The sequence below is a fragment of the Silurus aristotelis genome (genome assembly GCF_946808225.1).
Source record: "Silurus aristotelis genome assembly, chromosome: 14".
NCBI lineage: Eukaryota > Metazoa > Chordata > Actinopteri > Siluriformes > Siluridae > Silurus > Silurus aristotelis.
In genome coordinates this window covers 4,569,049-4,595,279 of record NC_139587.1, presented here as the reverse complement: position 1 = coordinate 4,595,279, position 26,231 = coordinate 4,569,049, and the positions used below count along the sequence as shown (strand labels likewise).

Below are 26,231 nucleotides of genomic sequence, written 5' to 3'. Positions count from 1 at the left end.
CATATTTTATCATATTTAAGCCAAGAATTTCAAGAATAGTGGTTTTCTAAAGAAATCATTAATTAAAACAATGTATTGGATACTTGTTTACAGCTTAATACATTAGATCAAAAGAATGCTTAACTTGCGTACAACCTGTACAAGTTACGAAGCGACATTAATTTAGAATCTGGTTGCCATGATTATATATTTATATGTGCACTATACAAAAGAAAATTTGGTCGTACAATTCTCAACAGCAGATACAGCATTTTTGTAATCTTTCTCTTTCTGATGCTGTATTTTACAAAACAGGGTGTGCTGTATCAAGTGCTATTTATAAGGTAATAAATAATAAGGCTGGAGGCTGTGTGACGGTCAAATCAAATCAAAACATTGTATTAAATGTTTCTTTTTTTTTTTGTTTGTGCCAAAATAATAAGAAGAATCAGTTGTGAACTACACCCAGGTCAGTCCAAACCTGATTTTGCCATGTCTGAGTGGCAATTACTGTTTAACATCTCGCATAGCTCCAGAGAGAAAATTCCCTGCAAGTAAATTTCAAGGTTGATCAACTAAAAATTTAGACCTGACCCCAAATAACTCAACACATAATAAAATTACAAATCAATGTTTTATTAATCATTAACACAACAAAAGGTTACAAACAACTAATAAATTGCTGAACGTTAAGAAAATGTAATAGTTAAGATGAAAGGCATGTAAACAGTGTTGCAATAGACACTAACAGTCACATATAGAACTCCTGGCTTAAAGCTTGACGTTAAACTAATGAACTAAACACATGAAAAAGTCCAAACTTATCAAACCAATCATACAAATCCTGCACTTTGTCCATTCCCCTTCTGCAGCTACAATTTTAAAAGGAAACTAGATGGAATAAAGGGACTTGTTCAGCAATTGTTATGTAAAACAAATAAAACTTAAACCTTTCAATAGTTAGTGACTTGATGTAAAGTCCAGTCTCTAGCCACATGGCAACTCAGTCTGACATATAAAAAACTATGCAGGACTCTATACCCGTTTCCTCCATTAACTCTCATTATAGCAGATCTGAAGTGTGTGGGGGTCCTGTTGTATGAAAATAAAAGAACAGGTGAGTCAATGTCAGTCATAAAAGGATATTTTAAAACAAATGATATATATAAATTATATATATATATACACATATACACTACTTGTATAACAATATAGATTTTCTGTCCTCTAAAAATAACTTAATATACACCCATTATTGTCAAAATAGCTGGAAGCAAAAGTGAGTACACCCTAAGTAAACATGTCAAAACGGTCCAAAGTGTCAGTTTTTTAATGTGAGCACTCTTTGTTATCTAGCAGCTCCTTATCTTAATCCTCCTGGGCATGGAATTCAACAGAGCTGCACAGGTTGTTGCTGGGATCCTCTTTCACACCTCCATAATGACATCATAACTGCTGGATTTTAGACACATGACACTTCTCCACCTTCTGCTTGAGGATCCCCACAGGTGCTCAAAAGGGTTCAGGTCTGAAGACATACACCGCCACACCATCTTCACCTTCAGCAAGGCAGTCATCATCTTGGCTGTGTGTTTGGGGTTGTTCTTATGTTGAAAAACTGCTGATCGGCCCAGTTTCTGAAGGGAGGGTATCAAGCTCTGCTTTAGGTCACAGTACATGTTGGAATCCATGGTTAACTTTATTGAACCGCAGCTCCCCATGCAGCCTCAGACCATGATGCTACCACCACCATGCTTGACTGTAAGCAAGACAATTTTCTTGGTGCTCCTCACCAAAGTGTCGTCACACATGCAGGACACCATCTGAGCCAAACAAGTGTATCTTAGTCTCATCAGACTTAACCTTGACAGTGTGTCAAAAGCAATGCTGCATCAGTCATGCATCTGTTTTTTGGAGCACCTTCTGCACCTGAAACACACCACGAGGACTCGACTTCTTTGATGGACCCTTGAGAGGTCTGTTCTGAGTGGAGCCCACCGTGGAAAACCTCTATATGTCCCTGACCACTGTACTGTAACTGATCTTCTTATAGACGAGGTCATCACTCAAATCCTTTTCTTTGCCATGAGGTGCCATGTTGAAAATCCAGTGGTCAGTATGAGAGAATTGTACTCAAAACACCAAATTTTAACTGCTCTAATACAAGATACACAAATTGTATGGTCCTGTCAAGCAAACAAAAAACAGGAACATGATGAATAGGACATGCTGTTATAACAGACAGCACTTACTTTTGTTGCCAGCTATTTTTACAATAATGGATGTATGTTTAGTTCTTTTCAGAGGACAGTAAATCTCTACTGCTTTACAAACTGCACATTAACTATATTTCTATAGTTTTGTCTTTTGAGAAGAAATACTAAAATGGTTGCTAATATACACACACACACACACACACACACACACACACACACACACACACCGCACATTTTTTTTACATATACCTGCATAGTACTGTGTGTGTGTAAAATATTTTTTTAACTTAAAAATCATAAATATACATGTGAGAATGTATATTTAAGAACTTAATTCTAATACATGTCTAAACTCTACACATAAAAGCCCATAATACCCTATAATGTAGTTCAATAAAATAAAGGTTGGGCTGAATCCCAACCTTTATCCAGACCACAACCCATTCGCTTGACACACGTCCAAAATGTACTGGACCAAGAAACTCGAAAATTCACACTAAAATTTGCCTTACCGTAATAGCTGAAATTATTCCACTTGGCTAATCCTGTTCTAGACCAAGCACATCAATCTCAACATCTTCAACTTCCTCCTCCTCTGTGCTCAGATCCACCTCAAAGATCACAGGTGAAACTGGAAGCAGCTCAGAGGCTCCACTGGACACCTCCAGCACATCCACATCATCTTCTTCATCCGCTTCCATCTGCTGAAGGTTTTTTGTGGATGTGTGTAGGCTGAGAAGCTCTTGGCAAGGTTGTGTGGCGGATGCATTTCCTAAGTCATCTTCTTTACTATCTGTGGGGCTTTGGGTAGAAGGCAGCAGAGCATTACTCTGAAGCAAATGTAGCCCTAGAGCTGCGACTGGATCACTCAACCGTGCGTTTGTGACTGTAGTGCTGAGGGAAACCTGGCTGTCATTTTTTCCTTTTTCTTTGCCTGGAAAAGTTGAGGGTGGAAAACAAACAAACAGACAAAACAGTTAAAATGATCACAATAAAAGGCTACATCCCTTATCCAAAAGACGTGTAGGAGATGTGTAGCTACCACTGTGAACACAAGCCTGAATACAGTCACAAATAAAGAATGCTGTATATTAGAGATGTACATCTTCATAAGTGAGGCCGATGCGATTCGCATCTCGATGCATAGCCAATGACACGATACAATAAAGATACATGTGAAGCAGCTACCGATGCGATGTAATACAATTCGCCACGATTAGAATCCGATTTCAACACAATTTCAATGCAATACGATGCAATAAAAAAAATATGCTTTGCAATTCAGTATGTTACAAATAGTTACATTTTATTTCTTTGGTCCAGACAGCAAATCATTAATTTACTTAAGTGCGTTCTGACTTCTAACGCATAGCCCCTTTCACAAACACGCCTTTGTAAAAAAAAATTTAATAAAACCAGACGTTTTTCTGTTCCGTCTCCAGGAAGATGCAGCTCTACCTCTGCCATGTTAATCTATATTCGATGTGATACGACATATTCGTGTGGCAGCAGTGGTGCTGGGAAAACGTTATTGAAAAACAATTTAGCGAGGAGAAATTAATCTACACACAGTATAAACTATTAGTTACAAATTATTGATCACTTTCAAAATAATAAAAAGTATAGCGCATCTACTTATAATTCTATGTAATTAGTTTTTTACTGACACAAATATGTTAAAAACGATGCATCGCGATACATAAATACGTACAAATACGACGCGTCACAATGTTAACTTTACTGCCGATGAAACGACGCTAAGCGGTGAATCTTTCCATCCCTAGTGTAGATAGCTACAGAATCACCACAATATATAGAGAGCAACATGGCTAATACAATCATTACAATTAAAACCATCAAAATTCTGAATAGTTTATCACAAACGTGTAACATTTAATTTATATTCCATTTATATTTATATAAATATAATATATATTACATTTATATTGTACAAAGATCAAACTGATACATCTTCGATTATTTAGTGACTGTATGCACAGGAAGTGACCTGATTCTATGATCTTTGAATGGGAGATCAGATTTTTGGTCTTGCCAATTCCCATAAACTAGATAACTCTCGTCCATCACAAATGAAGCCGGCAATATCCCTTTTTTCTTTTTCGACTGTTCTGAAGTTCTATTTAATTTCCATAAATAGTCATTTATTGTATTCTCTTTTAATACTTGTGCAATTTTGATAAAAACAGTAGCAGTTCTGAGATTTCTTTAAATACAGCCCACAATGTAATCCTCCTCACCTCCATTTGAGGCCAGATTCAGCTGGACGCTCGTGCTGCATTCTTTAGTTCCAAGTTCTTCCCGTCTCCTTCCTTCTGCTGTTTTTCCTTTGTATTCTTGCTTTTGTCTCCCTACCTTTAAACCGCTCCCTACCCCCTTAACCTCTCTGTTCACTTTTCCCACGTCTCTAAGATATCCTGGCAAACTATTCTCCCCAGGGGGTCTTTCTTCAGCTCTTAATATGCATTTATGACTAATCAGTCTTCCATTTCCTTCATTATTTCCGCTGTCTATTCTAACACTCTCATTTGCTCCTTCGTCTTCTTCCTCATCTTGGAGCTGGAGAAGCATTCTCACCTTCTCCATAGCTGAAGAAGCTAACTCAATACAGGTTTCTTGTATTTGGCTCTTTGCAGATGATTGACCAGCCTGGAAATCATTAGATATACGATCTTCTCCAACATTCTCACCACGACCATTAATTTCAGTCATTCTTGTTTGGTGCCTCGTCTTCCTTGCAAAAACACAATCCATTCTGTGAGTGCGGTTTTCGACACTCTTCTTATTTCTACCATATTTGCTCACTTTACTTTTTCTATCTGGTGCACCTGTTTTTTTTTCCCTTTTTTGACTGCGACCTTTGCAAGCCCTCTTACTGCCGTTTTTGTTCAAGTTGTTGACTCCACTTTTGTTTACACATGCTTCAGATTGCCCGCGATGAACCTTTCGTCTTTTCTTCTTTGTGTTAGCACTCTGTTTTTCTTTGCACTTCCTCTTTACAGGGTTTTGAGAGGCATTTAAAGTCGCTTCCAGCTTTCTCTTTAAGCTCTGGCTCCTAGTAAGCCTTCGGAACTCCATTTCTGGTTCTGGTATTTGGCCTACTCGGGTATTGGTTTTCTCTGTGACTGATGGTTTCACTGTAGACTTCAGTTGTGGCTGAGTGCCTAGCATGCTGGAGGTGGGTAAAAGGTTTGTTTGTGGTGTTTGTTGGTGGACGTGTGTGCTGCAAGGATGTAGCTGTGTACGTGTTTTCGTGGTGGTGCTCCATAGATCTGTGACGGGATCCAGTTTGTCACTGCTGGCATCAAATTTGTTTTGTGATAGCTCATCTCCAACATCTAAACCACAACAACCAACTTGCTGGTCGAATGTCCTCAGAAAGTGATCAAGAATATCACCAAATTCACCTTCAAGATGCTGCTTTGGATCTGAAGGCTTGATGGACTGACCATTGGGATGCATAGCCTTCTGTTGATTGCTTTGATATTCTGCTAGGGGTAGAAAATGGAGGCCTGCCATGAAGTCATCTATGAATGTGTCAATAGGCTGAACGGACTCCGTTTGAGCAGATGGTACGGTGTGTAGCAGGCCAAGAGCTGTAGCATCCACAGTGTCTGGTTCGGATAGCGTCCTTGAAACATTCTGGGAAGCAGGAAGTGGGCGTAGACAAGGATGCCCTCTTGGCCTACGCGTGCGTGAAGGTTGGTTCTGAGAAAGCAGAAGCAGGTTATTTAAGCATGTAATGTGAACCGTAAATATAGTTTTTTAACCAGACAGTACGGCATTGTATGATCATTCATTTGAATTTACAACCAACTACATTAGGGGAGGGGGCTATCTGGACAACGACAAGGATGATGCCAGGTAGTCGTTAAAACGATTCCTCATAACATTTTAAAACCACGATGTACAGAAGATCACACAAAGATATAGAAAGAAATGTATAATATAATTTCCAATAAACCTAAAAAATAAATAGCTAGGGCAGTAATAGTACACATATTTGTACCCAACTGTTTTGGTACAGGGCTTTGGTACGGTGTACATGTGTACCAGTGCAATCCTTTTTATGTGAGGAACATAGTTAAAATCTGAGTTCCCTCACAAACATTTTAAGTGGTGAAGAGCAAGTTTGTTCAGTCTTCGCTTCGCATTTTGGGTGCAGTGTTGCGGTTTTGTTTAAAAATTATTTTTACTTATATATTCTAAACAATATACACAACAATGCCAGGGGTATAAAAAAAAAACTAGAGTTAGCGCAGTGTCACCGTGGCTACACACTCCATACCGGAAATAGGATTTGTAGTGCACCGAAATACGATTTGTAGTGCTTTGTAAAAATTGTTTTGCGCATGCGTGAAATCGCTGCCACTTCCTGTTATCGCCAATGTTTTTACGACAGTCTAGCGATACGGATTGTTTAGCTTTTGCTTCAAGAATTTCTTTAAAAAGAATTAAATCCTTACAATTCCGCATATCGAGGGAGTGAATGAATAAGGGATGGAAGTTCATGCTTTTGTTACTTCTAGATTAGATTACTGTAATGCTTTACTGTCTGGGTGTGCAAATAAGTGCATAAATAAGATTCAGTTAGTTCAGAATGCAGCAGCAAGAGTCCTCACTAGATCTAGGAAATATGACCACATCACTCCTGTTTTAATAAGTCTTTAATTAGTCTACACTGGCTCCCAATCAAATCTCGCATTGATTATAAAATACTACTACTGACGTATAAAACACTTAACGGTCTCGCACCTCAGTATCTGAGTGAACTTCTGTACCAGTCTGATCCTCCACGCCTACTTAAATCAATAGGTGCAGGCTATCTGTTGGTTCCTTAAATAATGAAGACTACAGCAGGGGGCAGATCTTTCTCTTATAAACCCCAAAGTTATGGAACAGCCTTCCAATCAGTGTTCAGGACTCAGACACAGTCTCAGTGTTCAAGTCGAGGTTGAAAACATATTTATTTAATCAAGCCTTTTATCAGTGGATTTTTTCTTAGGTAAAGGCTCAGATCTGGAGGGAACATGGATATTGAGTGTTTGGTGAACTGGGATATTTGTATGCTGTCGTCCCCTCACATTCACACGTTTGTTGACGGTGGTGTGTTGGGTCGTCTCTTATCCCAGAGATCCCTCATGTCTGTGTTACCTTCTGGTTCTCCCTTTTAGTTATGCTGCCATAGCGAGTCTTGCCGGAGTCCAAACTGCACAGTGACATTAACTTTCATACAACAATAAGGACACTTAATAATCCATATCCTTCTCTTCCTGTCACCCTCTTCTCTCTCTCTCTCTCTCTCTCTCTCTCTCTCTCTCTCTCTCTCTCTTTCTCGGTCGAGTTAAACTTGCTCCTGAGGCTCCAGTGACCACTGTTCCTGCCCCTCTCCCCTCCGTGAATCTTCCCACTTCATCCAGGTCTGCCTCTGGAGTGTTCTCGTCGACTGGAGGCCACTCTGTTCAGCTTGGGACGGTTTCTCATCAACGCCTTAGGTGGTTCCATGAAATTCCGGAGTAAGAACGGGCGCTTTGAGGATTGGTTGGACTGTAGTTAAGGTCAACAGTCTCCTACACTGACTCAGGACTACAGTTTGCTTCTGATCACCATCACTGTACCCCGCAACATTGTATATCTGCTACAAATGGACATTCGGTGCAACCCAGATGAGGATGGGTTTCCTCTTGAGTCTGGTTCCTCTCAAGGTTTCTTCCTTATGCCATCTCGGGGAGTTTTTCCTTGCCACAGTCGCCACCGGCTTGCTCATCAGGGACAAACTTACTCATAAAGAACATATTCACTTTTAATCACCACATTATCTGTGTAAAGCTGCTTTGAGACAATGTTCATTGTTAAAAGCGCTATACAAATAAAAATTAATTGAATTGAATTGAAGGAATGAAGACATTTGTTAAAGTTTGCTAAAATAAGTAGTAAGGTTTAAGTTTAGAAAATTTTATATTAAATTTAAAACACATTTGTATCACCAAAATTGGTCTAACAAATGTAAACTATTTAATACATTTTTCCATTTATTTAATTTTATTTAATAAAATAGTGTGTTGCATTAATTGAAACATAATAAATAAAAATATAATAAATAGAAATTTTTTCCATTTATTCCATTTTATTAAAAAAAAAAAAATTTTTATACAATATTATAAAATATTAAAAGTTTATTTCAAATATTACTTAACCAAGCAGGCATTTTATTTAAAATTGATTTAAGAATGTAAAATACTGATGTTCACGAATGTTAATAAAAAATAAATAAAAAAAGGACAAGCAATTTTACATTTTGCATTTCTTCCCCCTAACTCTACCGAAATTGAACCAAACTGTGACTTAAAAACGAGATACCTACCGAACCGTGAACCTTGTGCACCCCTACAAATAACTGCAGAAAGGCCACATTGCTGACAGGATTTGCATTTCACATGTTGACAAATCGAATAAAATCAACTAAATTGCCCGTGCATTTATGAAATTTTTAATTTACAACATTATTAGAATAGGCTTAATATTAACTTGTTGGAAGAAAACTAGTAGTTCTATGAGAAATCAATGACCGCCCACGTATAACTGAAATGGCATTTTCTTTGTTTCATCACACCTCTGCAATGATTCGACTGTGTGATTGGTAGTCGAATTAGGCTCCTCCTATCAAAGCATTTTGTGCAATTAACTAGATTTCTAGATCTACTCTTATGTCCCTGTTCCCTGGCACAAAAGGACCACATTTAACAAAGGGACTTACAACTATGCAGTCGAATAAATAAACCAATTTATAGCCACAGTTTCTGGTAAAAAGGATTCAATGAATAAGAAATTGAAAGGTAATTTCGAATTATACCACCAGTCCCTGAGCCTAAGGTGTTTTAGGACACGTACCTGCCTCTGACTGCCTGCATTTGTGCCTCTCTTCCTGCGCCTGTCTCTTCCTCTTGCCTCTTTTGCTTCCGCAAATACCTTTTTGCCTCGCTGTCGCCAGAAATTCTTCTTTGGATTCTTCCCTGTTGTTCTGGTCTCCAGCATTCTGCCGACTCGACCCCCGCCCTGACCCCGCCATGCTAACCCTGCCACCAATCCCCACCTTTTCATTTGACTTCGCCGGCCTCCTCTTCCACCATCCAACCAGCTTACCCATTCTTTCAATGACCGTCTACTTGCTGCACTTGCTCTTTTTACCACTTGGTCTTCTTTGGCCCCTCCCCCTGAATGACCCTGGACCCTCCTGCCTGTGATTGAGGAGTCAGAAGAATTCAAAAAGTGGTTGATGAAACCAGGTATGTTGCCTTCATACTGCTTTAGATCGTTCATAGCATCGACTCCAACTGGCACAACCATTGATTGGTCCAAAAAGCCATTATGAGGGTGGAGAGTGACAATTTCACTCACTTTGTGACAGTGTATCGTTTCAGGAGCCACAGTTATCACATCACAAGTGGTCGATTTCCGTTCTGAATAGGTTGCCTGCATTGCCAAAGAAGAATCATGGAGATCCATGCAAATGCCAAGCTCCTGATTGGTGGAGCATGTCACCTGGTCTATGACATAGACCGTCTGGAGGTTTTGAGGCTCTGTACATGCCAGCTCAGTTTGTGCATCTCTCCCATCTGTTTCACTCTCGCACGCGGTCTGTGTACCACTCTCTTTTTTCTTTTCGTTCTCTCCTCTACTGGCCTCTCCCATTCTTCTGGCCATCTTGTCATCGCACTTTCTTGTATACACCTCTTTCTCCATATCTTGTTCAACATCCTCGCTGTCTTTTCTTCTTCCCACTTTTCCTCCGTGTCGTTCTTCTTCTTGCCACTGAGGTAACTCGATGCCCAATGTTTGTGCAGCTGAGAAAACCTGCTCTCTGTTCTCTTGTAACTGACCTGAGTAGAGCAAACTAACCAAGCTGAGCAGCGTGCACGCATCCACAGCTTGGAGCTCGATTAGCCTTCTCTGGCCAGACATTGGCGCTGGCATGGAGGATAGCGTGCCATAGAGCCTGGGACTGAAGGCAGACAGCACACAGCTGTGTACTGGCACTGACACACCTGGAGAACATGACACACACATACATTTCAGCAAAATTTCTAGAGGAGACAGTATTACAGTAGGTAACACTTAATGTTTGATTTCGTATCCCTTGCTTGCAGCGACAGAATTACAGAAAAAGGTTTAAGTCGCCGAGTTACGATGGAGACGCGTTACAATGACGACACCATCGTGACGTAAAAATATCGCAAGTATATCTTATATCAGGAATCTTAAAGACTGGTGATCAGTATGGGGTAGTATACTGCAATTTGTTGATAATTTAATAAATTACAGTACATAATTTTGCACAATAGAGAACGTCAAGGGGGGAAACCGGACACAAACTGTTTCAGTGTCTGTTTCTGGTTTAGTAAAAAAAAAGAGAGACAAGAGCAAAAAATTAGGCTTTTGAAAACACCAAAAACACAGGAGACAACAGAACTCTGGATAAAAAGTTGAACCATTGTACCTTGGGGACTCCCTGTATTTAATAGTGTTTTCTTATAGACAGTATTTTAAGCATGCAAAAAGTTTTAAAAATGTTGTAGAACTTAGACCCAGTCTCGGTTTTCAAGTCTATGTTGAAAACATTTATTTAAGAGTTTTATCAATAGGTTTTTCTTAAGTTAAGGAGCAGATCTGGAAGGATCATGGACATAAGAGTGTTTTGGTAAACTGGGATGTTTGGATGCTGTCATCCCCGTTACTCACACCTGTTTAGGTTTGGTGATGGTGGTGACAGTCTGTTGCTTATTCCAAAGATCCTTCATGTCTGTATTACCTTCTGGCTATTCCTTTTAGTTATGCTGCCATAGCTAGTCATGCCCGAGTCCCTACTTGCATCCTGACACTATTCAGTGTCTTTGTAACAATAAGAATAATTAATAATCATTATGTGTCTCTCGCAGTCTCCCAGAATATTATTAAAAGCGCTATACAAATACAACTGAATGTTTTGTTTGCACATATAGATGTTGTAAAGGACCCAGGTTTCAGTTTGTACTTGTAATTGGTGAGTGAGTGTGTGTGTGTGTGTGTGTGTGTGTGTGTGTGAGGGAGAGAGAAATATGTCCCACCTTGAGTGTGTAAAACAGTGTCACAGAACTCATCCCTGTTTTGCTGTTTCTGCAGCTGTCTCAGAAGCAAAGTCTCAAACTGCAGCATTTCTGGCACACACAAATATACTGTATAAGACATTAAGTGACATTAACTAAACAGAGCACATGAAAGGTCATGCATGCATGCATGTATGTATGTATATATGCATGCATGCATGCAGTGGGATTGCTCAAATCACTTTTCATGACATGACTCAGTTTACACTTTCTTATCAGTCATGCCAAGTGCAATCATAAACACTACATGCATGCAGGTGCTGCAAGTTGGGGCTTAAACAGGTGACCAGGTTAACCTGGCAACCTCGACTACCAACCAGGCCAAAAGAAACCCAAACTCCAAGGGTATTTACAAAGAAGTTTTACTCAGATATAACCCCTAACCTTTTAGCTTTCCTCCGGCTCCTGAAAACAAAGGACCCACGCCGTCTCTCGGTCGCGTCCGGCGCTACGCACACCGAAATCGTGCTCTCCGCGTGTCGCGTGCTGCCGAGACTAACGCACGTCGCGCGCATCTTTGCAGCACCTGGACTCCTCACGCGCCGCTGCACGAGGACACCGCGAGCGCAGTGTCGTTTCTATGTGCAGAACATCTTTAATGGTGTCCGCGTGTCAATCAGCAAAATGTATACAAAACACTATTTAGCATCATGCATGTGACAGGTATGAGCCACACTGCAACCCAATAAAGTAATTCATTTACACACAAAAAACAACATCTTGAGCGTGCTATTTACTATTTTCTTTCATGCATTTTATTCCCCTCATATTCTAATAACTATAAATTAGTCAAAAGACTACTCAATGATCACTACTTTCAACAATTAATGCGAGGTTATAGGGGTAAATCTTCCTATTAAGACCTTCACAAAGGAGCTTAAATCTACCAAGTGAGCAAATCAGGTATTTTACTGAAATGAGTTAAAAACTAATATTGTGAATAAACACTAAAATATACATGTCAGAAAGCTACATGTAGATTGGAAACGCCCCTTTAACGGGTCATACCATTTCAGCGTCAATGGCTGACACTGAGCTACAGACACTATCATAATATTCGCTTAATTCAGTTATATTTTGTAAATGTTTTACTATTTTTATTCCCGAAAACACATCCAGTTTACAGTATAGTGAAGTCGTGTGTGTTATCATGTTTAAAATTCGTTTTTAAAAATACCTATATAATCTATATTTTAGAACAAATAAAGATGCATATATGCGAGATGATAATTATACAATGCAAACTATTGTTTATGGACTTCAGGTGTGCAAACATGAGAAAAAGAAAGACAGAGATAACAATAAATATCTTAATTGGAATGCACGTTGCAGTGTGCAAGATCACGCGCACGCACACACACACACACACACACACACATGCTTCTTCCTCCTGCAAAAGAAAAAGCTACCAAAGCATTCGGGCCCCACAACCAGACCGTGTATATTCTCTCAAGCCATCAGACTGAATGATACACGCATGTTCTTAATCCTTATCCCTCTAAACCCTGTGAAATACCAATGCTTACTGTGGTGCAGGGTAGTGGTGGTTTGGTGGTTTGGTGGTTCAGTGGTTAAAGCTCAGTGTTATTGATTTGAAGGTTGAGGGTTCAAGCCCCAGCACTCCTAAGCTGCCATTGTTGGGCCCTTGAGCAAGGCTCTCAACCCTCTATGCTCCTCTTATAATTAGAACATCCAAAGAAAGTAAGTTTATGTGTAAACAATTAGTTTATCCAAAGCAAGTGATGAATCAAGGTCAAGGCCTGGAGAATTAATGTTATTTTATATATTAATGTTAATTTTTATTGTTTTTTTTAATTTTTATTAAATTATATTGTGATTCGTGGTGAGAGTAGGGAGCAGGTTGAGAAGAGCCTGGAGAGGTGGAGGTACGTGCTAGAGAGAAGAGGAATGAAAGTCAGTTGGAGTAAAACAGAGTACATGTGTGTGAATGAGAGGGGGGGCAGTGGAGGGGTGCGGTTGCAGGGAGAAGAGGTGGAGAAGGTGGAGGAGTTCAGGTACCTGGGGTCAACAGTGCAAAGTAATGTAGAGTGTGTTAGAGAAGTGAAGAAAAGTGTGCAGGCAGGGTGGAGAAGAGTGATAGCAGGAGTGATTGTGATAGAAGGGTATCTGTGAGAGTGAAAGGGAAAGTTTATAGGACTGTGGTGAGACCTGAGATGTTGTATGGTTTAGAGACAGTGGCATTGAGTAAAAGACAGGAGGTGGAGCTGGAGGTAGCAGAGCTAAAGATGTTGAGGTTTTCGTTGGGAGTGACGACGATGGACAGGATTAGAAATTAGTTTATTAGAAGGACAGCGCATGTAGGACGTTTTGGAGACAAGGTGAGGGAGGTGAGATTGAGATGGTTTGGACATGTTCAGAGGAGGGACATGGGGTATATCGGTAGGAGAATGCTGAGGATGGAGCCACCAGGAAGGTGAAAAAGAGGAAGGCCAAGAAGGAGGTTTATGGATGTGGTGAGGGAAGACATGCAGGTAGTTGGGTTGAAAGAGGCAGATGTAGAGGACAGGGGGGTATGGAGACGGATGATCCGCTGTGGCGCCCCCTAATGGAAGCAGCTGAAAGAAGCAGAATGAGCGCTGTAAATATATAATTTGTCAATAGGGGCGCCAGAGCACCTGTGTAAAAAAAAAAAGAGACGAAGAAGTAGAAGAAGTGACGGCTCAAAGTCAGCTGACCTTCGCGTTTCCTGTGAATCATTCTGATTCTGAGACGTAGCTGTTAGCAACCGCTCGGTCGAGTTTTAGTCACCTGAGATTGATAAAGAAGACATTACAGGTATTTATAGGTGGGGACGTTTTAATAAAAGGGGGTTTTGTGTTAAAAAAAAATCGAAACAAACATCATTAAGTGGTGTGTAGTGTGTGGTTAAGGTTTGCTAGCTTCCCAGCAACGGAGCTCCTTTCTAGACGTTTCCATCACTGATGATCCGCATTGGCGTGGAGAACAGGGTTTAGGGGTGATATGATGAAACTCAGCATTATTACAGTCATCAATTCATTAAATAATTAGTTTGATGTCCCAATATAAAGTAAACTGATCTAAAAGTAGCAGGTCTGCTGATCTGAGGCGTTTTGGTTTTTATTAAAAATGACGGATTTGTAGCTCTATTTCAGTCATTATAAGAGGAAGTTATTCACATGATATTAAATGATGTAATTTTATTTATTTTGTTGTGTTCCCTTTCATTTTTATAGCCTTTCTTTCTTTCTTTCTTTCTTTCTTTCTTTCTTTCTTTCTTTCTTTCTTTCTTTCTTTCTTTCTTTCTTTCTTTCCACAATCCCTTCTTTCGTTTGTTCCTTGCTTAATCCCTGTTTTTCTTTACTTTCTTCCATCCTTCCCTTTTTCATCCTTCTTTCTTTTCTTCCTTACTTTCTTTTATGCTTTTTCTTTACTTCCCTTATTCCCTCTTTCCCAATACTTCTTTTCTTCCATTTTTTCCTATGCATCATTCTTTCTTCCCTCTGTCCTTCTTTTATAAAATCCTTTATCTCCATTCTGCCTTTCTTTACTTACTTACTTATTTTCCTCCTTCCTTTCCCCCCCCATACTTTATTCATTCATTTTCTTCACACTTCTTTCTTTTCCCATGTTTTACTCTCTCCTTCATTCACTCCTTCCTACCCTTTTCTTTACTTTATTCCCTCGCTCCGTTTACCCAAATTTTTCTTTCATTCATTCTTTTCTCCCTTACTTACTCACCCCTTCTTAAGTCCTTCCTTCTTTTTTTTTTCTTACACACACCGTATGTACCTCCTTCTTTCCTTAATTTTTTTTTCCTGAATGTCCTATTACACTCCTTTCTTCTTTTTCTTCTGTTTGTAGTTTTTCCCCTTACTTTCGTTTTTTTTTGCGTCCTTTAGTTTTTCATTCATTTCTTCTTTCTTTCTTGCAATTGACTGTAGTTCATCAGACTCAGGTCTAGACCCAGTTTATTATAGAGTTATAATGATTGATTTTTATTATAATTATAGATAATCATTTATTATATTTCATTTTTATTTGATTTTTTTTGTTATGGATTCACATCCACATAGTTTTCCATTTTGTTGAGTTGCATGTAATTGCAGGTTACATTTTCTGAAAATGTTGAATAGTGGTATTAAATTATGTTATTAGAAAAGTTGTGAGCATTATTCTTTTTTTTTTTTTTTTTTTTTTTTTTCTTTTCAGGGTAAAGATCAAGACACGTTTGTTTCCTGAAAGATGGCCGACACAGAGCAACAAAACCCCCCTCCTCCCCCTCCCCAACAGACTGGACCTGCAGTGAGTGGCAGAAAATGTGTTCCTGCTGATTTTAATTTTATTTTATTTTTTTTTATTTTTTTTTTTTTGTAGTATTTTTTCCAAAAACTAGTGTCAAAAATAATGAATTGAAGCTGTAAATCCAGAATCTAAAATGAGAAATGTTTTGGGGTTTTTTTTTTGTTGTTTTTGCAGCAATTCCTGTTGAATAACAAGCTGGAGACGGCCATGTGGCTCTCGCGTCTCTTCACGGTCTACTGCTCTATAATGTTCATCCTTCCTTTGCTTGGGTAAGTCATTTACCATGGAAGTAGCACCGACTTCACTTTGTGTCTTACGCTACACAGACAAATGATTGTGACCATAAGATCTCTGTGCTTTTTGAACATCCTACTCCATATTTTAGTTTCCATTTGCTGTTATAAAAAAACCTCCACTTTTCTGGGAAGATGTTCCACTAAATTTCGGCGTGTTCCAGTGGATTTGTGATCATTCAGCTACAAGGGTGTTAGTAAAGACAGGTACTGATGTAGGTAATATGAGGAGGCCTGGGGTGCATCAGTGTTCACATTTATTCCAAAGATGTTCAGTAGGGTTGGGTTCACAGCTCTATAGCAGGAGATCTTCCACTCCAGCCCTTTTAAAACATATGTTTATGGAGCTAGCTTTGTGCACAGGGGTATCCTCATGCAGGAACTGTTTTAGCTTTCTTTTGGTTCGAAGGGAAAATGTAATTCCTGGATTTATAATCAACAGTCAAATATTAAGCCATGTGAGGAACGCTTGACTTATCTCTTATAAGATATGTTAAATATTTGCAGAAAGACAACCTCCAAATTCTATAAAAGGTCAGGTGCACAGACAGCTTGGAGCATAAAATGTACAGTAAGGGAATAAAAGGGGAGGTTATTTTGGCCCATTTCTATTGCAATAAATATGTGAACTGTAAATCTTCTGCACCCGAGGCAGTTTGCTTGTCGCTTTCAGCCCTAACTTGACAAACTGTGCGTCTCTAATTACAGTGCTTTATTTATTTATTTTTATTTTTTAAACAATTGAATAAGATTTTTATTTTTTTTTATTATTTTTCTTTCGGTCTCTCTCTCTTTCTTTTCCTCCATCCTCAGCATTCTCCTAATGATATACCCCATGTCCCTCCTCTGCACATGTCCAAACCATCTCAATCTCACCTCCCTCACCTTGTCTCCAAAACGTCCTACATGCGCTGTCCCTCTAATAAACTAATTTCTAATCCTGTCCATCCTCATCACTTTCAACGAAAACCTCAACATCTGCAGCTCTGCTACCTCCAGCTTCACCTCCTGTCTTTTATTCAATGCCACTGTCTCTAATCCATACAACATCTCAGGTCTCACCACAGTCCTATAAACTTTCCCCTTTCACTCTCACAGATACTCTTCTTTCACAAATCACTCCTGCTATCACTCTTCTCCACCCACTCCACCCTGCCTGCACTCTTTTCTTCACTTCTCTTCTAACACACTCTCCATTACTTTGCACTGTTGACCCCAGGTACCTGAGCTTCTCCACCTTCTTCAAATCTTCTTCCTGCAACCACACCACTCCACTTCCCTCCCTCTCATTCACACATGTGTACTCTGTCTTACTCCTACTGATTTTCATTCCCCTTCTCTCCAGCACGTACCTCCACCTCTCCAGGCTCTTCTCAACCTGCTCCTTACTCTCACCACAATATCACAATATTACCCGTAAACATCATAGTCCATGGAGACTCCTGTCCGACCTCGTCCGTCAACCTGTCCATCACCACTGCAAACAGAAAGGGCTCAGAGCTGATCTTTGATGCAGTCCAACCTTCACCTTGAACCAGTCTGTCGTTCCTAATGCAACACTTCACTGCTGTCACACTGTCTTTATACATGTCCTGCACCACACTCACATACTTCTCTGACACACCTGACTTCCTCACAACTCCTCTCTCCACCCTGTCATACGCTTTCTTTAAATCCACAAACACAATGCAACTCCTTCTGACCTTCTCTATACTTCAACATTCTTAAAGCAAATAATGCCTCTGTGGTGCTCTTCCTCAGCATAAAACCATACTGTTGCTCACAGATGGTCACCTCTTCTCTCAGCCTGGCTTCCACTACTCTTTCCCATAACTTCATGGTGTGACTGATCAACTTAATTCCCCTGTAGTTACTGCAGGTCTGCACATTTGTTGGTCTTATTAGGAGCATGAATAGAATAAGGACGTATCCATTGTAATTTTATAATTGTATTTGAAATTTCTACTCTTATCCAGCGTGACAAATTTAGCCCATTGTTTTTTACTGTAATGCCCTGATCGTGTACTCGCCTTATGTTAACACTGAGCTAATTCTATTTTACGTATGTCTGCTAAATGATCTCCTGTTTTCTCTCAGACCAATAGCAGCAGCTAACTTCTACCAGAGAGCTCTCTTGGCCAATGCTTTGACCAGCGCTCTGCGTCTGCACCAGAGACTTCCTCACTTCCAGCTGAGCCGAGCCTTTCTTTCGCAGGCATTACAGGAGGACAGCTGCCATTACCTCCTCTACTCGCTCATCCTGGTCAACTCCTACCCTATCACCAGTATCCTCTTTTATTATGTCTGGTTTATAATGCATCCTAATGTTGTTTTTGTTTTTTTTGCCTGTCTGAGACTAAAATGAAAGAAATAAAGTCCAGTGTTGGGAAATATCTCATGAACCTTTTGATCCTTAACAGCAGTTTTCAGTGAGCATATTCCCAGTGTTTCTCTTCTCACTGCTCCATGCCACCACATACACGAAGAAGGTTCTCGATGTAAGTCAGTTATCCGTAAACACACATTGTTCAAACAGATTCTTTTTTTTCTTTTTTCACTCTGCTGTCGGTGTACGTTTTTAGGCAATCGGACCGGACAGTCTGATGTTCGTACGGAACTTTCTGAACAAACTCACAGCAAATCAGCAGAACATTCTCAAGTTCATCGCCTGCAATGAGATCTTCCTGATGCCAGCTACGGTCTTCATGCTCTTCAGGTAAAAAAAAACTAAAAGAAGGGGAAACAAAAAAGGCTGGTGGGTGAATCTTACAAATCATTAGGCTTTGTTAATAACTAGAGGTTGACTGATTTTACCGATAGCTAGGTTGGATTGTACTTGGCGATCACTTATTAATCAACTGAGTTAGTAAAATAGATAGATAAAAAAATTTAAAGAAACACCATGTAAAATAGTACTAAACTTTATAACAAAAAAAAACCAGTACTGAATTATAAAAACGTGCTAAAAAAAAATTTGATTAATTTATAATAATTATTATATTATATCAATATAATTTAGCGCTCTCCATGCAGCGCGTAGTCTTGCATGTAAAAACAAAACAAAAAAAACAAAAAACCTAACAGCACGTTGCGTCAGAGTCCCCCTAGAGGCCACTCTTGTAATGACAGCTGACCTCTATTTAATAACTAAGGGAAATTTTTTTTGTTTAAAGCCAACCTTTTATCATCAAATAAAGATATGTGAGTAAATATTATTTTAAAATAAAATTTTCAAAATATGTTCAAAGGGCCGTTCCGATTGGACGTAGTTTGGGGAAACCTGCTCCACAACAATGAAATTATAAAGTGATAAAAAGAACGACGTGGCTTTCTTTACCAAGTAAAGGATTGCTTCGGCTTTACGTCCACAAGCCACATCACAGCACCACATTATGTGATTGAGTTGATTTTATTTTTCTCCATTTTAATAAAAAAAAAAAAAAAACTGTTTTCCTATAATTGCACATTATGAAATGTTATTCATTATAAAGGTATGAATTTAGTGTGACGTGTTTGTTTTTATTTTTTCAGCGGGCAGGGCAGCCTGCTGCAACCGTTTATTTATTACCGCTTCCTGACTTTGCGTTATGCCTCCAGGCGAAACCCGTACTGTCGGTAAGCACTCCTTCACCCTCAATTGCAAGTCTGTTTTGTTTCTTTACTTGTGTGGTTGTGTAGGAGTTAAACTGTGGGTCTGGGATTGATTTTTTTTTTTTTTTTTTTTGTCGTCATCAGGACCCTGTTCACAGAGCTGCGGATTCTCCTGGAGCACTTTGTGATGAAACCTGCATGTCCGGCCTTCTTCAGGAGAATGTGTCTCAATAGCATTGCCTTCATTAGCCGTCTGGCCCCTACAGGAGTCTAACTACACTGTGTATCAACACACACTCCGGCACGGCCTCACACACGGATTCACTCACACACACACACACACACACACACTCTCATTTAAGCTTTCTACAACATGTCTAGCTGGGAGAAAGTTGCTCCAACGTAGGTTTCTAAGCAGGCGGATGATGATTGAGTGCTGGCCCTCGGCGTCCTGCTGATTTCGTCTTCTGCATGGAAAACGGTCGCTATTTTGGAGAACCTCGACCGATCTGAAAAGGCTGACAGAAAAAGAGCAGCAAACACTATACACTCTGTGTTTTTGTAAAATCTCAACAGCTCTTTGGTCAGTACTTTTGAAGGATTATTTATAAATTACTACTAAGTATGGATGCTTTTCTTATGGGAGTGGATGGAACACAAATAATTTAAGCTTAACTTAGAGTAAATAATTGCTAGATATATATTGTTTATTAGCACTTCCTCTGCAGGGAAAAGAGATTTTGATCTGTAATTACATGTTATTGTTTTCATGGTCTTATGTTAACATTTTTTTATGACTAGTACAGCTGGATTGTCTTGAAATCAGAATGTACCCTGTTGGTTAATTTTAGCAGTAGTCTGTAGGAAAAGAAATCAAACACTGGCTTTTTAAAAAATTGTTACCAAAATTAAAACATTTAATAATTACATCATAAACTCCCTTATTAAAATGCTGCCTCGAATGAATTTTTTTTAGCGTAAAAGCATTTTCTGAGGCAAACCTAAACTTTTTTTTTTTAGTTCTATTTATTAACTTGTTTAACAGTTTGTGTGAATGAAAAAATTAATTCAGTCCCAGTAGGATTTTTACGCTGAATGCACCACTTGGCTACAAGTTGTGAAGAAAATTGGGTTTTTGACTCATGTAAAAGTGTAACCTACTGTGGCTATATATCATTTTACTGCTTTTTTTTCTATTGTTTTAAAGTGTAATTTTTTTTGGATTAAATATGGTTTAGAGATACAATTGTCAAGGAAAAAGCTGGATATGGAATCAATGTGGTTTCAAGGTGAATTTACAGGTGAAATAAAAAATTGGAGTACATTCTTGGACTTTTTTTTTCCATTTAGAGTCAAATGTTTAGTTTTGCACACATACAATAACCAGTTGCTGCCACTTGACAGTTACACTAAAGTCGAACAAGACCAACCTCAAAGCAAGTGGTTGAACATTGAAGTATATGGAGAAGATTTTAGATTTAACAAGGAAATGTTAGTTAGCATAAATTTATGTAGCAAAGCCACTATAATGCTTTATTTCTAGGAGGCAGTTTCCAATGCAACAATGATCAAAAAAGGGACATGCTGCATATAAATGCCAACACCAAGCTTAAGAGCATGTATTAGCGCTTTGATTAACATTCTAAAAAGAATCTTAGAATGACCACAAAAAACACTAAGCTTTAACTAAGCTCAAAAACCATTTTTTTTTCCACACGATATAATGCTAAATTTGCACTATGGCACAATCCCAGTGAAACTCGTGCTAATAACAGAAAGCTGATTGGCTGTTGGTCTCAGTTGTAGTTATCAGACAGCAAATTATATTTTGACCAGCAAAAGAAATTAACACCACAGAAACGAAAACATTCTAAAGTGCTACAGGAGCATTTCATTGCACATTAGATGTATTTCTACATGGACATCGTAAAATTAAAGACTTAGAACAGCGAAGCCAGCTTTAAAGCCGAATAACGTATTAACATTTAAGGCTTTATCAGGGTTTCTGTTGGATTTTAAACACCACCCATGTTCCCAGTTTTCCCATATGGTATAAATCATAATTGCACCTTAAAAATCAAAAACACATGATTGTCTTATAGAAAAAAAAGTGGTTTATTTAGATATGAAGGTGGAAAAAATATCCAAAATCAGTATGAAAACCACTTGTTGCTTTCAATGGGGAAAAGTAAAAAAATGCTTTAAATGATTACCTACTGTACAAAAAGATCTGGATGCATAAAGCATAAAAACAGCAGTTCTTCAGGACTGCATATAAAATATACACATGCTAATTTCACCATGTCCTCCATACAGGAAGGATTCAGTGACTTATTGCAGTTACATGTTCATGCAACATGAGGACTGGATACACAATTCCTGTTAGTCTGGAACTTGTATTGGTGAGGAGGAGTGAAAAAAAATAATAAAAAAATTCCCCACACACAAGTTAGTGTCAATTCAACATCAGCTTTTGTACAGGTTCAAGAAGAGAAACTTCATGGTATCTGCGAAGGAAGAAGGAGGAAACCATTAATCATACAAACACTAATACTATTGAAAACAACGCGTGAAAGTGTCCATTTTCTTACTTTGAGCCCTTGTACTTCTCTCGGACAGACTGCTGTGCGTGCTGAGCAGCAACGAGGTAGGTCTGATGGAGATCTTTGATGCATGGCGTGAGGTCTTCTAAAGTGTAGCCCGTTGTCTCGGTCAGATGCTTGGACTGAAACAACGAGCAAATATTCATCTAAATAATTCCAAATGTCAACAATAGACATCTAAATGTGATTCAGCAAAAAAAAAAAAAAAAAGAAAAAAAAAAAGGGGACATCTGTTGGTTTCCATCATCCTATTTTTTTAATCACACAACTCAGTATGTGATGAGAGGAACCACCATTTGATTAGACACTACGTTAGATCTTACCCATGAAGCTCCTGTCAGGGTGTAGTTTGCTAAAATAAAGGCTGCAGCAGCTATTTGAGAGGGAAGGTACTTCAGGAAGGGGTCTGCATCCACCAAACTGAGTTCGCCAAGAAACTGAAAAAGGGAAATATAGTTTTAGAAAGGCAGAACTTATAAATAAAAAAATTCATTAGGGATTTAAACCTTCAACCCACCAAGGACAAGCTCTCCACTTTGTTGCAGACTTTTTGCCGGCGGAAGTACTGATTGAGAAACTGGACGATTGTCGGTGCGGCCAGATCAAAAGAGAGGACCTTTAGCACCAGATGCTCCATTTTTAACACTTGCTTCTTTGTGTAGGTGTCGTCTGTGATGTAGACGAACTCCGCCACCTCCGGGGGGTAGATCTCCTCAAACTTCCTGTAATGAGGAAAAGCCTTTTAAATAGAACCGAGCCACACGTGTAGACCAACGGGAGCGAGATGAGGTAAAAGTAAACTCACGAAGCCAAGAGCATGGCCGCCGTGCCGACGAGCTGCAGTTTCCCCCTCAGGACTGACATGGAGGACAGGAAGCGGTCGATGTAGTTCACGGCCAGGAACAGGGTCTCATTCTGGAGCTTATACTCCTCTCCGACTTCGACCAGCCAGTCCACCAGGATGGCACGCATGCTGTTCGTGATGTCGGGCTGCTTCTTCATGTAGCCTGCTTTTGGCCTACACTTGATCTGCACAACAAACCAGAAGTGTAAAGGAAGGAGAAAGAAACTGCGTTCCAGACTCGCAAAACACAGCAACGAACCCGTACCTCCATTTCCCTTAAATGGTCGTGGATTTCAGCAGCATATTCGGTGACTTCATTTACATTCACTGTCCTCTCTTCACTCTCAACTATTGACATGTCCATGGGAGAATCTGGGGGCGGCAGAATGGGGGAAGAAAGGAGGACGTTAACGAGATCACATTGAAATGAGGTTGAGCCGACAACAAAGAAAGTCATTCCACCCACCAAAACTGAGCTCCATGGCCAGGTCGATGGTAGCAAGAGGCTGTCTGAGCCGCGTTACTGTGGGATTCAGGGTTAACGGAGAGCAGGCCATGGTGGCTTGTTTCGCGGACGCTTGCTTTTTGGAGCAGGCCCCATCCGGCTCATCGACGTGAATCTGGAAAGCGGGTTGCTTCGCCACAGGCTTCTCGACATAGCTTTTGCTGCAATCGTCCGCCTTCAAAACTTGGGATGCAGAGCTCTAAAAACAAAGACGGACACACTTGAAACGGGTCACACTCATCCAAATGAAGACGAAAAGATTCAAGAAGTGATTTCTGAGTGGGATTTAAGCTCAGCTTCTCTTTACTCTTTTTTTCTCTTTATTAGGTAAATTAATTGAATTCTAAAAGCTTGAGATTAAAATCTACATGCATTAGGAAGGCTGCTGTGATGGGACACTAAAGCTGGGAACATGAATGCTTTAATAACTTCATTAGCTGTAGGGAAAAAATTATTCAAATTCAATTCCTGAATGAAATATTCTCGGAGTAAAATGTAAATTAGCATCTAAAATATGTTAAATATGAACAGAAACGTTCACCTCCAGGACACTTGAATGGAGGCAGGAGGAGGGAAATAAAATGGCGCTTTCAGACTCGGAGGGAAACTAAATAGACTCATTAGAAAACGCTGAAAATGTGCTAATTGATTATTAATTATGGTAAATACCCATGAGAAAAATTAGGACTCGATTTAAGGCAAAAAAAAAATGTTTGGTTAGTATTAAAATTATTTTATTTAAGCCAAAACATTAATATGAAAACAAAAAAGAGGCATTAATTCGAAACAAAAGGTGAACAAATTTGTCTATTATAGAATTATTTTTTTTTTATTTAAACCCAGGATCACTCACAAATCCCCGAATCATGAGCGTTACGCTAAGAACGTAGACATGGACTGAGAATGCAGCCTAGTTTGTTCACTTCATATAAAGTAAGGTGTAATTTGGGACACAGCCCGAGGCACGCTGGTTTCCACACTGACCTGTTTGGAGCCTCGTAAGGCGGGCTGCCGGCGTGGATTGTTGGCCAAAGCACCCAGGACAGTCCTGGTGCTTGTTTTATTAGCGTGCATGGCGTTCTCATGATTCTCCAGCCTGCTCTTGTGGGTGCCTCGTAACCGTGCAGGGTGCGTGTTCTCCTGGTTCTCGGTGTAAACCGCATCTGCGGCGTCCAGCGCGATTCCTTGGGAGGACATCTTTAAAAAAAATTAAACAAGGAGAAAAAAAACTTAGAGAAAGACGCGGGAATTTAGGATTTGTACGTATATTTTGGAGAAAACCGCCATACACCGTAAAGTCGTGGTTGCCAAGTCAGAACAAAACAAATCCAAACAGCAGCGGCCTCGATGGAAGACAGAAAAAGAATCAAAACAACCGATTAAATGAGGTCTGAGCTACAAAATCCTACGGCGCCATAATCCTACAAAAAAAACCAAGAGTCCTCTTTTTTAAAATAAAAATAAATAAGAATAAATGTCTCTTATTTGCCTCCCGTGGCGCCCTGTGCACTTTCCGCTCCCGTTCTGAACACTGTAACTTTCTCAATTCAAGTAGCCCGCGACTATTGAAACGGTCCAATCAGAATCCAGGACGGCTCCTGACGTCATCAACATACGGCGGCCGGTAGTATCCAAACGTCTTTCGCTGTCTCTTTCACTCGCCGAAAGAACGGTTGAGAGAGAGGGAGAATGAGCGAAGAATCACGTGATTGGCCGGATTGGAAATTTAAAATGGTGACGTAAAAAAGCGGCGCGACAGCGATGTGTGCGCGTTAGAAGAGCGGAAGAACATCGCTGGAAGTAGACGAGAGATCAGGAAGACCTTCAACGAGCTCAACGCCCGAATAAGTAGAAACCATTCGGCAACTTGTGCATGATGATCGTCGGAGAACAAGCCACATGATCTCACTTGGCTAAAGATCCAGAAGATGCTGAGCTCAAGAGATGCTGTTTTGACATTATTGCTTGACATGCTTTGAAATGAACACTTCCAGGACACATTCCAGAAGTGGCAGGAATGCTGAGAGCACTGTATTGTTGTGCAAGGAGACTATTTTGAAGTTGATATTGTGTAAACATAGATAAATAAAGTACTTTTATTGTAAACTTATTGATACACACACACACACACACACACACAAGGTACAAGCTGACACTTCCAGGTCCCAAGGAAGACCCCCATGCATGAATAAAGGCATCTGCCAAATGCCATAAATCTAAATAATAATGTCTTTATTTCTTTTTCACTGTACCCTGTGGTTTCCCTCAAGTTTGGGGCTGCATTTCTGCAAATGTGGAATCCTGAATGGTCAGGATTAATGGTCTCCTTAATGCTGAGATACAGGCAGATGTTTATCCATCATGCATTACCATCATGGAGGTTTCTGTCGGCCCCAGAGCCCTGATCTCAACATGATCAAATCTGAGATTACACGAGGAGACAGAAGGATTTGAGGCAGTCTACATGCACAGAACATCAATTTCATTTGGATTTCCCTTCTGTTCCTTTTCATTTTGTTTACGATAAAAAAAACAGACTTCATTTTAAAGCATTCACACCTGCATTTCGTTGTGCGAAATCAGACATTGTTTTTTTTATTTATGAGTGGATAAATAATTAACTGGTAAGATTGATTGGTGCAGGGTGGAGCTTGCGATGTTTTAAACTTGTTTTGATTGACGCTTGACAACATACAGTTCAGCATCCGTTCAACATCAAGCAGAACATTTTGAGAGGAATAAATAATAATATAAA

General features: G+C 39.5%; 3 protein-coding genes and 1 long non-coding RNA gene across 5 annotated transcripts; 1 reads left to right on the top strand and 3 right to left on the bottom strand.

The window, feature by feature from the left end:
- Positions 1 to 594: 594 nt before the first annotated feature.
- LOC310736447 lies at positions 595 to 2,846 on the bottom strand. Its single transcript, XR_014536557.1, has 2 exons — positions 2,708 to 2,846; positions 595 to 1,071 (listed from the first exon to the last, which is right to left on the bottom strand). It is a non-coding gene; the product is annotated as an uncharacterized lncRNA (long non-coding RNA).
- A 1,545-nt stretch (positions 2,847 to 4,391) lies between these two features.
- Positions 4,392 to 12,124, bottom strand: LOC310736446 (uncharacterized protein). Of its 2 annotated transcripts, none has more exons than XM_083559942.1 (4): positions 11,741 to 12,124; positions 11,318 to 11,407; positions 9,105 to 10,258; positions 4,392 to 5,921 (listed from the first exon to the last, which is right to left on the bottom strand). In XM_083559942.1, exons 2-4 carry the CDS (start codon positions 11,403 to 11,405, stop codon positions 4,422 to 4,424), a joined length of 2,742 nt encoding a protein of 913 aa, XP_083416068.1. In that variant the 5' UTR covers positions 11,406 to 11,407; positions 11,741 to 12,124; the 3' UTR covers positions 4,392 to 4,421. The 2 variants fall into 2 exon arrangements, with proteins under 2 accessions (XP_083416068.1, XP_083416069.1); XM_083559943.1 differs by having other exon boundaries at positions 9,612 to 10,258; positions 11,741 to 12,120.
- Positions 12,125 to 13,996: 1,872 nt separating this feature from the next.
- tmem33 (transmembrane protein 33) lies at positions 13,997 to 20,770 on the top strand. The gene is made up of 8 exons (XM_083560665.1): positions 13,997 to 14,152; positions 15,548 to 15,640; positions 15,815 to 15,909; positions 18,031 to 18,218; positions 18,364 to 18,431; positions 18,516 to 18,649; positions 19,465 to 19,548; positions 19,669 to 20,770. The coding sequence occupies exons 2-8, from the start codon at positions 15,581 to 15,583 to the stop codon at positions 19,796 to 19,798; spliced, it is 759 nt and encodes a 252-aa protein (XP_083416791.1). The 5' UTR covers positions 13,997 to 14,152; positions 15,548 to 15,580; the 3' UTR covers positions 19,799 to 20,770.
- ccna2 (cyclin A2) lies at positions 20,419 to 25,022 on the bottom strand. The gene is made up of 9 exons (XM_083560641.1): positions 24,766 to 25,022; positions 24,461 to 24,673; positions 23,438 to 23,675; positions 23,237 to 23,343; positions 22,933 to 23,156; positions 22,645 to 22,849; positions 22,451 to 22,564; positions 22,116 to 22,249; positions 20,419 to 22,031 (listed from the first exon to the last, which is right to left on the bottom strand). Exons 2-9 carry the CDS (start codon positions 24,671 to 24,673, stop codon positions 21,980 to 21,982), a joined length of 1,287 nt encoding a protein of 428 aa, XP_083416767.1. The 5' UTR covers positions 24,766 to 25,022; the 3' UTR covers positions 20,419 to 21,979.
- Positions 25,023 to 26,231: the final 1,209 nt, after the last annotated feature.